A 14482-nucleotide genomic window follows, 5' to 3' on the forward strand; every position below is an offset into this window, starting at 1 on the left:
AGTCACCCACACCATGCAATCCTCACACGACAGACGTCTATCTCTAAGACAATATCACTAGCTTTCTATCTATTCTCAATTACTATTTCCAAATCCCTCTTTCGGTTTTGAAAAAAAAAAGATATGAAGTCCTTAACAACAGCCAACCTCTCTCTTTTACTGCTTTGTATTGGAGCCACACACCAAACTCCATGGCCTTTCACTCTACTATTTCCCTTGTTGTTTCTCTTAGCTATCCTTCTGAACTATTGGCTTGTCCCTGGAGGCTTTGCATGGAGAAACCATAACCAAAACTCTCCCAAATTGAAAGGTCCAAGTGGCTGGCCTATACTGGGCACTTTACCTGATCAAATGGGTGCTCTTGCTCATCGCAAACTAGCTGCCATGGCTTCATCATATGGCGCAACTAGGCTCATGGCATTTAGTCTTGGAACCACACGTGCAATCATAAGCAGCGATCCTGATACTGCTAAGGAAATCCTATGTGGGTCTTCCTTTTCAGACCGACCTGTAAAAGTTTCGGCTCGTTTGCTAATGTTTGAGCGTGCCATTGGGTTCGCTCCCTATGATAACTACTGGCGCCACCTTCGTAGACTTGCTGCAAATTACATGTTCTCACCTAGGAGAATTTCGAGCCTAGAGGGACTGAGGCAACGTGTGGCTAATGAAATGTTGGGCGGTGTGTTGAAGGAGATGGAGTTGAGAGGGGTTGTGGAATTGAGAGGCATATTGCAAAAGGGTTCTCTAAGTAACATATTAGAGAGTGTGTTTGGAAGTTGTGTGGAGATAGAAAGAGAGGAGTTGGGTGATATGGTTAGAGAAGGGTATGATCTTATTGCAAAATACAATTGGGAGGACTATTTTCCATTAAGGTTTTTGGACTTTTCTGGGGTGAAGAGAAGGTGTCATAGATTGGCTGGTCAGGTTAATAGTGTTGTGGGGAAGATGATTAAAGAGAGAAAAAGAGCTGGAGAGTTCAGTAGTGGTAATGATTTGCTTAGTGCTCTGTTGACTTTGCCTATGGAGGATCAACTAAGTGACTCAGACATGGTTGCTGTCTTGTGGGTAAGGACTCTCTTTCTCACCTTACACTGTCTCACACGCATGCATACACTTGTTACGCTCTGGTGAGTGGGTAAGGATATGGGACAGGGATGATGTTATGATATGATATGTTTTGGGCTAAATAATATCTTCACTTGTGTTATAATAGGTGATGATGAAGATTGTGTTTAATTTCCTATTTCATATATTATTCTTGTCATTTCTAGCTAATATAAAGTTAAGAATATTTTAGGAAAATCATTACATCTTTACAGTTTTATTAATAATCCTTCGTTGTTTTAAACCAAAACATATAAATTATATGTAAGAAATACACACACATATATAACTAATAATTCAATAAAATATGTATATACACACACATAACTCATAGAAAAATCTGAATTTGAATCCCCTATCATCCAATTATTGAAAAAAAAATCTATAAGATAAAGAAATTAATTAGTAATTATCCTCCTTCATAGCAACAAGTTTTAACATGATATGATAATTTAGATCATCATTCTTCTCTTTTTGAGAAACGAACAAACATAAACACAAAAATAGAGAATAAGATTCTAACACAAAGGCACCTTACAAACTCTACTTAAAATCTATAATAATCTAAATCATCTGTATTAATTTATGAAGATTGGTTTACATTTATAATGTTTGTTATATATGAAGATCTCCTATATAAGAATTCAAAAGGATGCTATACATAACAAATTCATAATTTTTTTTATAAATATTGTTGCATACTTGTTACTTCCCAAGTATACAATAACAAAACTTAGTTACATATATATTAAATAGTACTCAATAAGGAATCAAATTCAAAATCTTTGTTTTATTCCTATATGTTTTTCCATCTTTAATTTTGATTGTTCTAAGATTTATTCTCTTTTTTGCTAACATAAGATTTAATCTCTTTTGGCTTTTATTATATGTTCTCCTCGTGATATTGCTTGGAATTTCCTTTTCAGCTAGGTTGACAGATTTTTTTTTTTGGGGGATAAAATCAAAGATATTTGAGATATTTCATATTTATTCCCTAGTTATCGTTTTACAAAAACTTTTTATAGAACCTTAAACCTGTCGATTCATGTAGTCCAAATCAATATTGAGCAATGAAAGTTGGCTTTTTAGATTCGGGCACAATGATTATGAGTTTGTGACATGACGCCAATACCACACACTGTGAATATGATTAGTAGTTGACTAAAACTATTTCAATCTAGCTATTTGAGTCATATTTAATATTTTGTCGTGGTTCATTTCATTAGCTTTTAACTTTTCTTTATGTTATTTTATAGTGGGCGTTATCTCATACTTACATGTAAGATTGGCATGTAAGTTGTAATCCAATTCTTCCATTTTGGGGTTTTTCCTTTTCATTTTTGGGTTGAACTATTTATAGCAATAACTGATAAAAAAATCTGACATCAAAACTTGGGTTGTGGGTACTGGGTCGTCCACTCGTCCTTTTAAGCCTAGCTAGATCATCAACAAATTAAAATAACTATTTTTTTTGGGGATTGACGATATTATAGTGCCTTGTGGATGTGGTTTCCACTTTCCACGTTCAACATTAATTCTTTCTCTTTCAGACATATTTTTTTTTTTTTGAGAAGAAAGTTAGAAGTTAGATTACATGGAAAAATCTAGCGTACTAACAGGTCTAATATCACTAATGGTAATCTACCAAAACGGCCTAAGTCTTGTTAGACTAGCGAAAGCTTTAAACCTTTGTGTAAGTTTCCTCTTTCAGACACATATAAACTATAATATAAACATTAATTCTTTCTCTTTCAGACACATATAAACTATATATTATATTATTTGAGACTGCGAATATTTTTTACATGCAAATAAATATATTAATTTTGTGCACTCTTTATGATCTTATACTATATATCTTTTTTTTTTTTTTTTCCAGGAAATGATTTTTCGAGGAACTGATACCGTTGCTATTCTTCTGGAGTGGATTATGGCAAGGATGGTTTTGCACCAAGGCATTCAGGCAAAAGCACAGCAAGAGCTTGACACGTGCGTTGGAAATCACAGGCACGTGCAAGACTCTGACATACAAAACCTACCTTACCTCCAAGCCATAGTCAAGGAAGTTCTTCGGATGCACCCTCCGGGCCCATTGCTCTCGTGGGCCCGTCTTGCTGTCCATGATGTCCACGTTGGAAAGGTCTTTGTGCCAGCTGGCACAACAGCAATGGTCAACATGTGGGCCATAACCCATGACTCAACTATTTGGAAGGACTCATGGGCCTTCAAGCCCGAAAGGTTTATTGAAGAGGACGTGTCTATTATGGGCTCTGATTTGAGGCTTGCACCTTTTGGGTCTGGCCGCAGGGCATGCCCTGGCAAGGCACTAGGTTTAGCCACGGTGCACTTGTGGCTTGGAAGGCTTCTCCACCAATATAGGTGGATTCCGGCGAAGCCGGTTGATCTTTCTGAATGCTTGAAACTCTCTCTCGAAATGAAGAAGCCGCTGGCATGTCGCGTGGTTCATCGGTGTGTGGGATTATGAGCTCATGAAGCTAGTGAATGTAATTTGAACTTTGTAGTATGTCCAGTATTTGTGTGTCTGAGTTAAGTTTTTTTTTTTTGGGGGGGGGTGGTGGACTGAACTGAACCTCCAAACCTCAAAAAAAAAAAAGTAATGTAAGTTGAGAAGCTATGGTTGAATTACTTAATGAAGTTGCTTGAGTTTATGTACGTAGCATCTGAAAATGGTATAGTTCAACTGATTCAATCAAGTTCAGCAAAAAAGAAGACTCAATCAAGGAGGTCTCGACTTGTTTTATTGTCATCTAATTCCATATGATTAGTCCAAAGAAAGACAAACGTAATCCAAGATATTACATTCCTTTACATAAACTAAAACAAATATTAGATTTCAAATATAAATTCAAAGTCCAACATTTATATCCTGAATTCAAGCACAATGCTTATTGCTTAAGCTTCTATAGTATTTTCATACAAATTAAGCAGCTTCTACTGGAATATTTGTTGACATCATACCGCAATTAGAATGGAGCTGAATGGTGCTTTGTTTTGTTTAAATCTTTTAGGAGCAATCAATTCTTTATATCATCCAAAAAGAAACCGAAAGTCATGGTTGTCAAGGAATTAGATTGGAGTTCAAATGTTCTTTGTTTTGTTAATTCTTTCGGGAATAATCTTTATTTATCAACTAACAAAGGCTATTGGTGTATAGTTTTCCGCTGCTAGATCCCATCAAGGGATGGACTTTATCCACTAACTCCACATTTAACAGGTGAGGACTGAGGAGGTATCACTTACACACATCAATAATTTTCCTTTTTTGAAAAAATAAATAAATTAAGGAATCCAAACTTACAAAATCTATTCACTAAATGAGTGCAACTCATTGGCGTAATGGATAGTCAATGAGTTTTACATTTTTCACCTCCACCTAAACTAATAATTGATTACTCCATGAAAAATCAAGGGAGTCAATTTTGAATTGGAGGCCATTTTGGTTTGAACAAAGGAATAAAATATTTCAATACTGGTTTACTCAGGGATAGACCCAAGTGGGGCTCGAGCCCCACCTGGGTCTAATTTTTTTTTTTTTTTTTTTTTATAGTTATTATATATTTTATTTTTGTAGTTGGGCTCCCTTCCAAAATCATAGGCCCCCTTTTTTTCCAATCAGCCTAGCTGTCTAAACCAAAAAACTTAACAAAAATAAATAAAACATTCACAATGGTGATTGTATTTTAGCAAAAAAACTATTTTACCACTAAAGAACAAAAAAATCATATATTATAGGAGAAATTAAATCTAAATTTTTTGCAACTACAATAAACAGGTATAAATACTAGTTAACTGTAGCAAGTTGTTAAAAATAAAATACAATATTTTATTAAGATTATTTCACTTCCTTCAATTAAAAAAAAACTCAAATTCTCTCTCTTCTTTTATTATTTTAATAAGTTGTTTATATTATTTTAAATGAAGTGATAAAAAAAAAAAAAAGTAGAACATTTGATATTAGGTGTATTGTAAAGTGAGATAGTAAAATAATGATTTTGTGTATTTATAATTTTTTAATTTTATATGGATGCCTATTTGGAGTTTTTTTTTTTTTTTTTTACTCTGGCCTCTGCTAGCTTAAAATCCTTGGTCCGTCCCTATGTACCATTTTGGGATTGCCATTCTTTATATATTTCTATGCATAAATATATGAATGTATTCATTTATTAATTTTTATGTTTATCAACAAAAAATTTAAAATTCACATATTTTATAAGCCTAAATATTAGTCTAAGTACATTAATCAACATATTAGCTTAAATAACATGTTTTTTATTTAAAAAAATATCACTTTTGTAAATTTTTTATTGTAACGGCCGAAACACCTAAAATATATTCGATATAGGTCCGTACAACTCAGTATTTTTTTTATATATATTTTAAAAAAGTACCAGTATCAAGGTCAGTACAATATATTTCTCTAGTACAATCAATAACAATATGGTACTGACATCTTAGTGGAAAATGAATGATGATGAAGACTCTTTTTACCATTTGGACAAGTATTACTGTAGGAGTACTTTTATAATTGCATTTTTAGGTAACTTCTGTCTATTTGCAAATTAAATCAGGAGATTACATCAAAATCGTTTTCCGAAATGATATGGTAAGAATAAAGTTAGCCTTTAGGAGCAAACAAAAGTAGCACCCGGTAATGATTTTTGCCAGCTAAGTCCCACTACTAACCCAGTGTTTTATGCTTTAATAAACATGACAAGAGGTGCTGTTTTTTATGTCATTATTACGGCTTGGAATTGAAAGTAAACTCCAAGTAAACCTGCCTTTATTTGTTCCTAATTCAACTTTTGCATTGATATTTCAAGCTATATATAGCCCCTGATAAAAACATGTAACCTCATGTCTTTTTCTTTTGCTTTTCTTTTCATAAAGTTGTCTATGCGATTGCTAATTCCTATAACCAGAAGATGATCTATTTTTTCTCGGCTAATCAAAGTGTTTCTTGAAGTTACTTTTCGTACAGATGACAAGAGAGGATTAAAAATCATTTGTTGTCACAACAGATCAACATAGACGCAACACATTTTTTATTTTCTCTCTTTTATTTTTCAATGGGTACATTAAGAAGCCCCACAAGGGCATAATTACAAATCACTAGATTCTAAGTACAAGAAATTAAAAAAAAAATAAAAAATGACATGGTTGAGATATAAACTCTTTTGATCTAACCTTGTTCCTTAAACTTGTACATAATGGCAAAGACACGTAACGCATGTCCCAAAAGTTTTGGCTTTTTTAGATCCAAATCTCTCCAACTTTTTTTTTTGGGTGTTGTTCTTTCTTTCTTTCCTTTCAGCATCGAAGGTAAAGCATTTAGCCTTTAGTATTTGCACATAGACACACACTTCCAATAACATGTTAATGCTCCACAAATGTAAACCCTGATTGAGTTGGGACCCGCCAGCATCTCCCAAAGCTAGATGTCCTTTCAACGTGTCTCCATGTAGTTGTTGATAAAACAATCCACAAATGCGACGTTAAATGAGAATGTTGGCTTTCATATATTGCTTTTTGTAAAATTGTTTTCTTTTTTAAATGTTACAATTCACTATCAAATATCAAATATGTAATGTACTGGATTTTTTTTTTTTTTTGGGGGGGATATAAGGGTTTATATATAGTGGTGTGTGTTTGGAATACGAAGAGACAAATTTTGCCAAACAGGGCTGGTTGGCGGCTTGGTCTCGCTGCTTGTCCAAGTTGCGAGTTCAAATCGCGACGTAACGGCCTGGCGAGCCTGGGACTTTTGTCCTGTAGTGCGACAGCTGACGCGACCCTTCAGCTCCCCTGTGTGCTTTTCACGTGCCTGCAGTTGGTGGCTTTCCAGTCGCGAGTCACCCGCAAGTCCTAGCAGCGAAATTCTGCTTCACTACAACAAAATGTATTTTTAGCAACGAAAAATTTCGTCGCTAAAAATACAGCTTTAGTGACGAAATATGAATTTCGTCACTAAAAGTGAAAAAAATTATTACATTTAGCGACGAAAAATAAATTTCGTCACTATTGTGAACTAAAAAATAGGCGCCAGTGGAGGGAAATTTTGGCGCAATTTTAATTAAGCTATAGTGACGAAATATTTCGTCACTAAAAGTTGAAATTTTTAGTGACGAAATATTTCGTCACTGTAGGTATTGCTGTGATAGTATTAGTGACGAAAATCATTTCGTCGCTATAAGGAAGAATTAGTGACGAAAACTATTCGTCACTAAAAATAACAATGGTTTTGCACTTAAATGTTTTTAGTGGCGAAATCATAATTCGTCACTAAAAGTATGCTACAGTGACGAAAGTTGAATTTCGTCGCTAAAAATCTGAACAAAATATGGTCTCTTTAGTGACAAAAATAAAATTCGTCGCTAAAAGTGTAAAAATTCTGGGTTCTCTTGTGACGAAACAAAAATTCGTCGCTAAAAGTGGGCAATAGCGACGAAATATTTCGTCGCTAAAGACCACTTTTAGTGACGAAACTGATATTTCGTCGCTATTTCCCACTTCTAGTGACGAATTTTAGTTTCGTCACTAAAAGTGATCTTTAGCGACGAAAAGTTTTCGTCGCTAAAAATCACTATAAATACTCCAACCCAAAAATTAGCCTCACCCACTCAGCAGAACAAAAAACACTCACCCACTCAAAAAAAAAAAACACTGAGAAACCCAAACCAAAAAAAAAAAAAAGAAACCCAGCCGATGAAGATGAAGACAAACCGTCGCTGATGAAGATGAACCGTCGCCGATAAAGCTACCTACCGTCGCCGATAAGCAGCCCACCGTCCCGATGAGCAGCGACGGTCCGGCCGCGACGCTCCCAGCGTCGCTGAAGCGACGCACCGGCGACGGTCCCAGCGTCGCTTCAGCGACGCTCCGGCACGACGGTCCGAGCGTCGCTCGCTCGGCCACGACGCTCACAGCGTCGCTTCAGCAGCGATCGCACCGGCGACGGTNTCCCCATAAAAACTTTCTTTAAATGGATCATTAACCTACCTTAAATTTTGTTATAAAATGATAACTATGTCTTTCGTGGAAGTCATTGAATATAAAATAGTAGTTTAATTATGCTTATAGTTTGAATTTGAGTCTCTCTTTTTGTTTAAGTGGTATTAGAGAGCTCAATAAAGCTTATAGAACTTTGCATATATCCACATTACTTTTGTAATATTTTATAAACACGTTTTGAAGGATGTAGCTATTAGCCTTGTAAGTAAGAACAAAATTTGTCCATACATCTACCATATCACTTTTGTAAGATTTTGTAAATAAGTTTTGAAGGATGTACCTTGTAAAAGTAGGAACAAAATTATAGTTAAACCAAGGGATCATGGTCCTTGGAATTTTAAACTTCATATATAATTGAAAATTGATATCTTAATCTGGAAGTAGACTCAAAGAACAATGCTAGCTCATAATAAAAAAGGAATTTTATTAAAGTTGGCTAGTTAGCAATTTGTACTTCTTTTTGTCAATTTTATCTTCAATTTCATAATAAAATGATCAGGTTTTCTTCCAAACTAATTTGGAAAAATCTTTTCCAACCCACTATGTGGCAAGTTGTGTATTATTTAAATAAATCGCATAACTCATTCAAAAAGTCACATGACTAAAATTATATGTGTATGGTCTTTTTAACCTCCATGTGATGGGTTGAAGAAAGTTTACTCCAAATCGATTTGGATGTAAACTTTTTCCATTATACTTTTGTAGAGATCATCCAATGCAAAACAATTCAAGTCTGCATACAATTTGAGTTTGAGTGTCTATTTCTTTGTGTAAATGGTATCAAAGAGCAAGCGGGGCCTATAAAGCCTTCCATATATCTATCCCTTTCATTTTTGTAAAAATTTGTAAATAAGTTTGGAAGAATCTAACAACTATCTTTGCAAGTAGGAAAAAATCTACAAGTAGACAAAGGGGCCTTGGTCACCTAGAATTTTAAACTTTTTGATATATATCAAAAAGTAAGTTCAAATAACCCAGAGTTTAAAATGATCATAACCCAGATGTGTGGTCAGTGAATTAGTGGCAATCCCCCAAAATAAAAACGAAAGCAACAATGCTATTTTATGGACGACCAAAAAAAAAAACCAAAAACAAAAAACATCTCTTATAGATATATATATATATATATATTTTTTTTTTTAAATACCTCAATTGAATTAATTATAATTTAATCTAAAAACTCCTATGTTATAATTCGTTAAAACTTGATTTAATAAATTTAATATCCACCATCTATTAACAACAATACAACAATTTCGAGTCTTAAAAAAGACATGAAAACAATCCAAGCATGATAATACAACAACACTCAACGTTATTCGTTGATTAATGTATTTCTTGGTGTATTTCATTTTTATATTACCCAAAAAAAAAAATTAAAACATTTATGTAGTCATATTTGAGAATTACACTAGAAAGATAACCTTGGATTTGCGAACCTCAATGACAGAGATTGAGAGAGTATTTGAAAAAAGGTAGGGCTCCCTTCGAACAAAACTTATGTACAGTACTTAGTTGCTTTCCCTTAAGTTTTCCTTTTAAGATTTTGTCATGTAAATTTTTTCTCATGGGATGAAAGTTTATTTTTTAGTTAAGTAATCACATAACTGAATGTTAAAAGAGGAATTTAAAAAACAATATATAAAGTACTGTATCTAAATTTTGTCAGTCTCCTTCTAGGTCTTATCATGGGATGATTTGCCCCCACGGCCACCTGCTTAGCTACCAGCAGCCCCTCACTGATATTTGGGCGCTTTACCATGAATTGCTCACGGGCTGGTGACTGGTCCAAGTCATCTTTGATGGGTTTGGACTTTTGAGTATGGATAAATAAAATAAAATTGTGATATATTGTGAATTTGGGAATAAATTTTGAGGCTCATTCATTTAGGTTGGGCTCCTTACACAAGGATACTCCAGTCTGAGACATAGTTGGGCTTGATGAAAAACCTTTTGGGAAACATCAATCCACCAAAAAATTTATTTAAAAAAAAAAAAAAAAACCCGTAAGAAATAGATTCCTAACCAATAAAGCTATCAAAGTATCAATAATCAATTACTAGGACTGGTGGAACTTTTAAAAAATATATATATCAAAGAGGTTAAAGTGACTTAGTGACCATATCAACTCGCAACAATAATGTTGCTTTATTAAAGTTTATTAGGTAATAACTACTTTTCTTTATTAATTTATTAAATTTCATTATTAAAGGATAACTGTATCTTTGACGGAATTATTGAATGTAAAAATAATTCAAGCATGCTTATTGTTTGAAAGTAAGTATCTTCTTCTTCTTTTTTTTTTTTCTTTTTTTTTTTTGTGTAAGTGGGTTTTAGACATCCCCATTAAACCTGTGGAACCTTGCATAATCCATATACCTAGCCATATCATTTTTGTAAGAATATGTAAACAAATATTAAAGGATCTACCTTCTATCTCTCAAAGTAGGAACAAAATGATAGTTATACCAAAGGGTCATGCCCCTAGAATATATACATGTGTGTGTGTGTTTTGGGAAAAAAATTGTACCTAGGCCCCAAAATTAAAAATTGATATCTTAAATTGAAAGTGTAGTCAAAGAACAATGTCAGCTCACAACAATAAAGCCATTTTATTAAAATTGGTTAATTAGAAATAAGTACTTTTTGTCAAATTTATCTTAAATTTCATTATAAAGTTATACCTGTACTTTTGGTGGAGATCATCGAATGTAAATTAATTCAAGTATAGTTTGAGTTTGATTTTGAGTGTCTATTTCTTTTGTTTAAGTGGTATGAAAGAGCGAGTGGAGCCTATAGAGACTTCCATATATCTAACCACTTTATAAGAGTTAATAAATAAGTTTAAAAGAATCTAGCTATTATCCTCGTGAGTAAGGATATAAATCATATAATTACAGATAAACCAATGGGTCGTGGCTCCCTAAAATTTTAAACTTTTTTAGAATTACCATAATCCGGACATGTGGTTTGTGAGCCAGTGGCCCTCTCTCAAAATAAAACCGAAAGCAACAATGTTTTTTTTACTAACAAAAAAAAAACAAATCTCTTATATATATGCCTCAATTGAATTTGAATTTGATCTAAAAACTCTTATTTTCATAATTTGTTAAAATTCGAATATCCATTCTACATTTGATTCACAACAATACAACTTTTTCAAGTCGTAAGAAAGTCATAAAAACAATTCAAGCATGCAAACACAACAATCAATTTTATTCATTCATTAATGTATTTCTTGGTGTATTTTAATTTTTTTCATACCTTTTATATATATAGACACACACACATATAGCTTCATATTTGAGACTTACACTAGAAACAAACATTACCTTGAATTTGCAAAGTTGATGATATAGTTATGAGTATTGGGAAAAAATTATGGTCAACCCAAGATCAACTCAAGAAAGAGAAGTTTATGTTTGCTCGATAGCAACCTCAATGTGTCAAACTACCTCGATAGCAACTATGATTTATCGAGATTGCAAGAACTTGATTTTTAATAAGTTGTTAAAGTCGATGAAACACATGTATTTCAAGCCCTACTCGTCATAGTATAAAAGGAACACTATAAGTCGACCTAAAATAGGTGTTTTTTAGGGGAGAGAAAGTTGAATTTGTGCCCTTAGGTGTTTTGAAACAAAGTTTCTCTCTAATTCATCATGTTTGAGTACAAACCATTTTTCAATCTGCTCAAAGTGATTAAACACTCCTCAAAGTAGGAAAGTCACTTTGCACAAAGAGGATGGGTTTGGTGCAGCCTAACTTAATAGGATTTTTTTTTTAAAGCACAAGTTAACAATGAGAATAAGGAAATTAAAGATACTTTACTCGTAATAAGAGTCACATAATTAAAATGCCGAAATTAAGAAAGCCTAAATTACAAGCCCAATTCATGCGAGATAATGACACACTTACAAGTATGAAGTGATAACCTCCAGAATCTTGGAATGAGAGAATCAATATCTCTGATTTGATAGATGAATGTGTGTGGCTTGTGTGAGGAAGCATTTTCCTACTTATACATGGATTTTGGCAATTCCATGTGTCGCATTACAATTGCCTACATTTCCATGTTCCTTCCATTTTCCTACTTATACATTGATTATGAAATTTTCATGTGTTGCATTGCAATTCCCTACCTTTCCATGATCCTTTCATGATCCTTGTGCGATGAAGCATTTTCATATTTATACATTGATTTTGGCATTTCTATGTCTTGTATTGCAATTGTCTACCTTTTCATGATTCTTGGCTGAAAGTAACCGCTTCTATATAATTGTTGCTACTCACGTGCTTTTTACATGCTTTTATTTTTATTTTTTAATTTTTGAGAAATACATGCTTTTATTTAAATGACCCTGCGAGCTCTTTTTGGCATGAGCTAACAGCTATGACTATGAGTTAAGAGCTTCATTTTATTGTTGTTAACCCACCTTGAATATATTTATATACATATTAAAAGCCCACTTCCCCAACTCATGCACACTGAACCCTTTAACCTTTTGCAAGACAAATACCTGTAGCTGTAGGAAGCTCAACTTAGTTTAATGGGCCGGTCTCAAAGCTCTATAGAGTGATCTGAACCAGAATTCCTACAGAAGGGTCCAGCTCGAACCCATGTCTAAACTTGGTGTGTGGGCTTTTAACCCAAACATGGAACACGTGGTAGACACATTGGATGGATTATAGGCAACACAACCCAAAACAAAACAAAAAATAATTGAGCAAAGAATTTGACTCGAGGAGGCCTGACGTCACAGGGAGAGATGAAATTTCAAAATTTCAAAAAGATTCTCCCCACGAGGCACGGCAGAAATGTTAGAAAATAATACAATTTTTTTACGATACCCTTTGAGTTGTAGGAATTTATATATGCTACCATAGGACTCTCTGTTCTAACAAATTGGTCACAACTTTCGGTTTTTATTGCAGCTTTTAGAATTCCGCTCCCTTTTTTTGAATTTAGTGGTTTTACCGTTGTGTACCGCGGGCACAATAGCTAATACTAGAGATAACTATTTTACAATATTTTTTACAAATTGTTGTTGTGGTAAGTTGTTATTGGTAAGTGAAAAAAAAAATGGTGTTAATAGTGTACTTAGATGAAAATTAGTAAAAATTGGTCACATTAACAATTTGTCAAAATGTTATAAAATAGTTTGTAGTTGTAGTATTACTTAATACTGAAGTTATATATTTTTTTTTCCTCCCAAAAAATGTCATGATCTTTGCCTATTGTTTGGAAAATGAGACTAATACAAAATCACAAATAGCCATACACAGCTCTAGGTATATCCCAAAATGCTAGGGCAATTCAACATTAGACATTGTCTTATGCTTTGGATTTAAAATTATAGTCTAAAAAAACCCTTAAATGGGAAAATCAAGTCACAAGATTAATCATCCTAATTTTATATCTTGTGACTAATATGAGAACAATATAACTAACAGTAAATATTGATAAATTTATCGTGAGGTGCATTGTAACACACACATGCATAAAAAAAAATGTTGAAACAAAGCAAGATTAAAGGTTCTACATCTCCAAATATTAACTCAACTAGGTTGAATGTCTCCTTAATCTCTTACTTTATAGACTTTTCTTATTAAATTTCCCTCAATTTACATTTTTTTGTCACTTGAATTTATAGAATTCTCAATTTTCTTTTATTTATACTTTTTGATTAAACTAATAATAGTCAAAATATGTTAAAAATATTAGAATCTTCTTTTTTTGGGGGAAACATTTCTTGTCACCACAATAAATGGACTTAATTTATTTTCATTTAACCTGTTCGTAAGAGAAGACACAAACACGTGTCCTAAAATGATCATGTGTACATAGAAACATTGACCAGATCTTAACTTATATTTTGCCTAGCTGAAGTCATTGTGGGGTTGACTGCAAGTCAACCTTTGTGTTGATTGACTTGAGATTCTATAAAATAGGCTTGACTGGTAAACACTTCTGCTGGCAATGGGGTTTACTTGCTAAACTTCGTAGAAAGAACGGTTCCCCCTAAAATTTTCAAGAAATAGAGTTCCTTTCGAAAAATAAATTAAGGCAAACCCAGTCCTTCAACGGACAAAATAACCATTCTTTCAAATGTAAAACAAAATAGACACACTTTCTTTACTCTCACGTATACTAAAACCAGTAATACTCGCTATCTTTAATCCACATTCCACACCTTTGCATAATCGTTTTGCTAAGTACAACACGTGGCCACTAGAAAGAGCGAGTAAATATCTATGCGAGTACGTAATTGCTTACAGGCCCGTTAGTAAGAAACTTTTTCAAATCAAGGAAAACAAAATTCTTCTTAGAAAATAATTTCCCGTAATA

At 33.3% G+C, this 14482-nt stretch overlaps 1 protein-coding gene across 1 annotated transcript; it reads left to right on the plus strand.

Moving 5' to 3' along the window:
- Positions 1–3777, plus strand: LOC112001481 (cytochrome P450 78A5). Its single transcript, XM_024033636.2, has 2 exons — positions 1–1065; positions 2984–3777. The coding sequence occupies exons 1-2, from the start codon at positions 124–126 to the stop codon at positions 3587–3589; spliced, it is 1548 nt and encodes a 515-aa protein (XP_023889404.1). The 5' UTR covers positions 1–123; the 3' UTR covers positions 3590–3777.
- Positions 3778–14482: the final 10705 nt, after the last annotated feature.

The sequence above is a fragment of the Quercus suber genome, unplaced genomic scaffold (assembly GCF_002906115.3).
Source record: "Quercus suber isolate HL8 unplaced genomic scaffold, Cork oak 2.0 scaffold_317, whole genome shotgun sequence".
NCBI lineage: Eukaryota > Viridiplantae > Streptophyta > Magnoliopsida > Fagales > Fagaceae > Quercus > Quercus suber.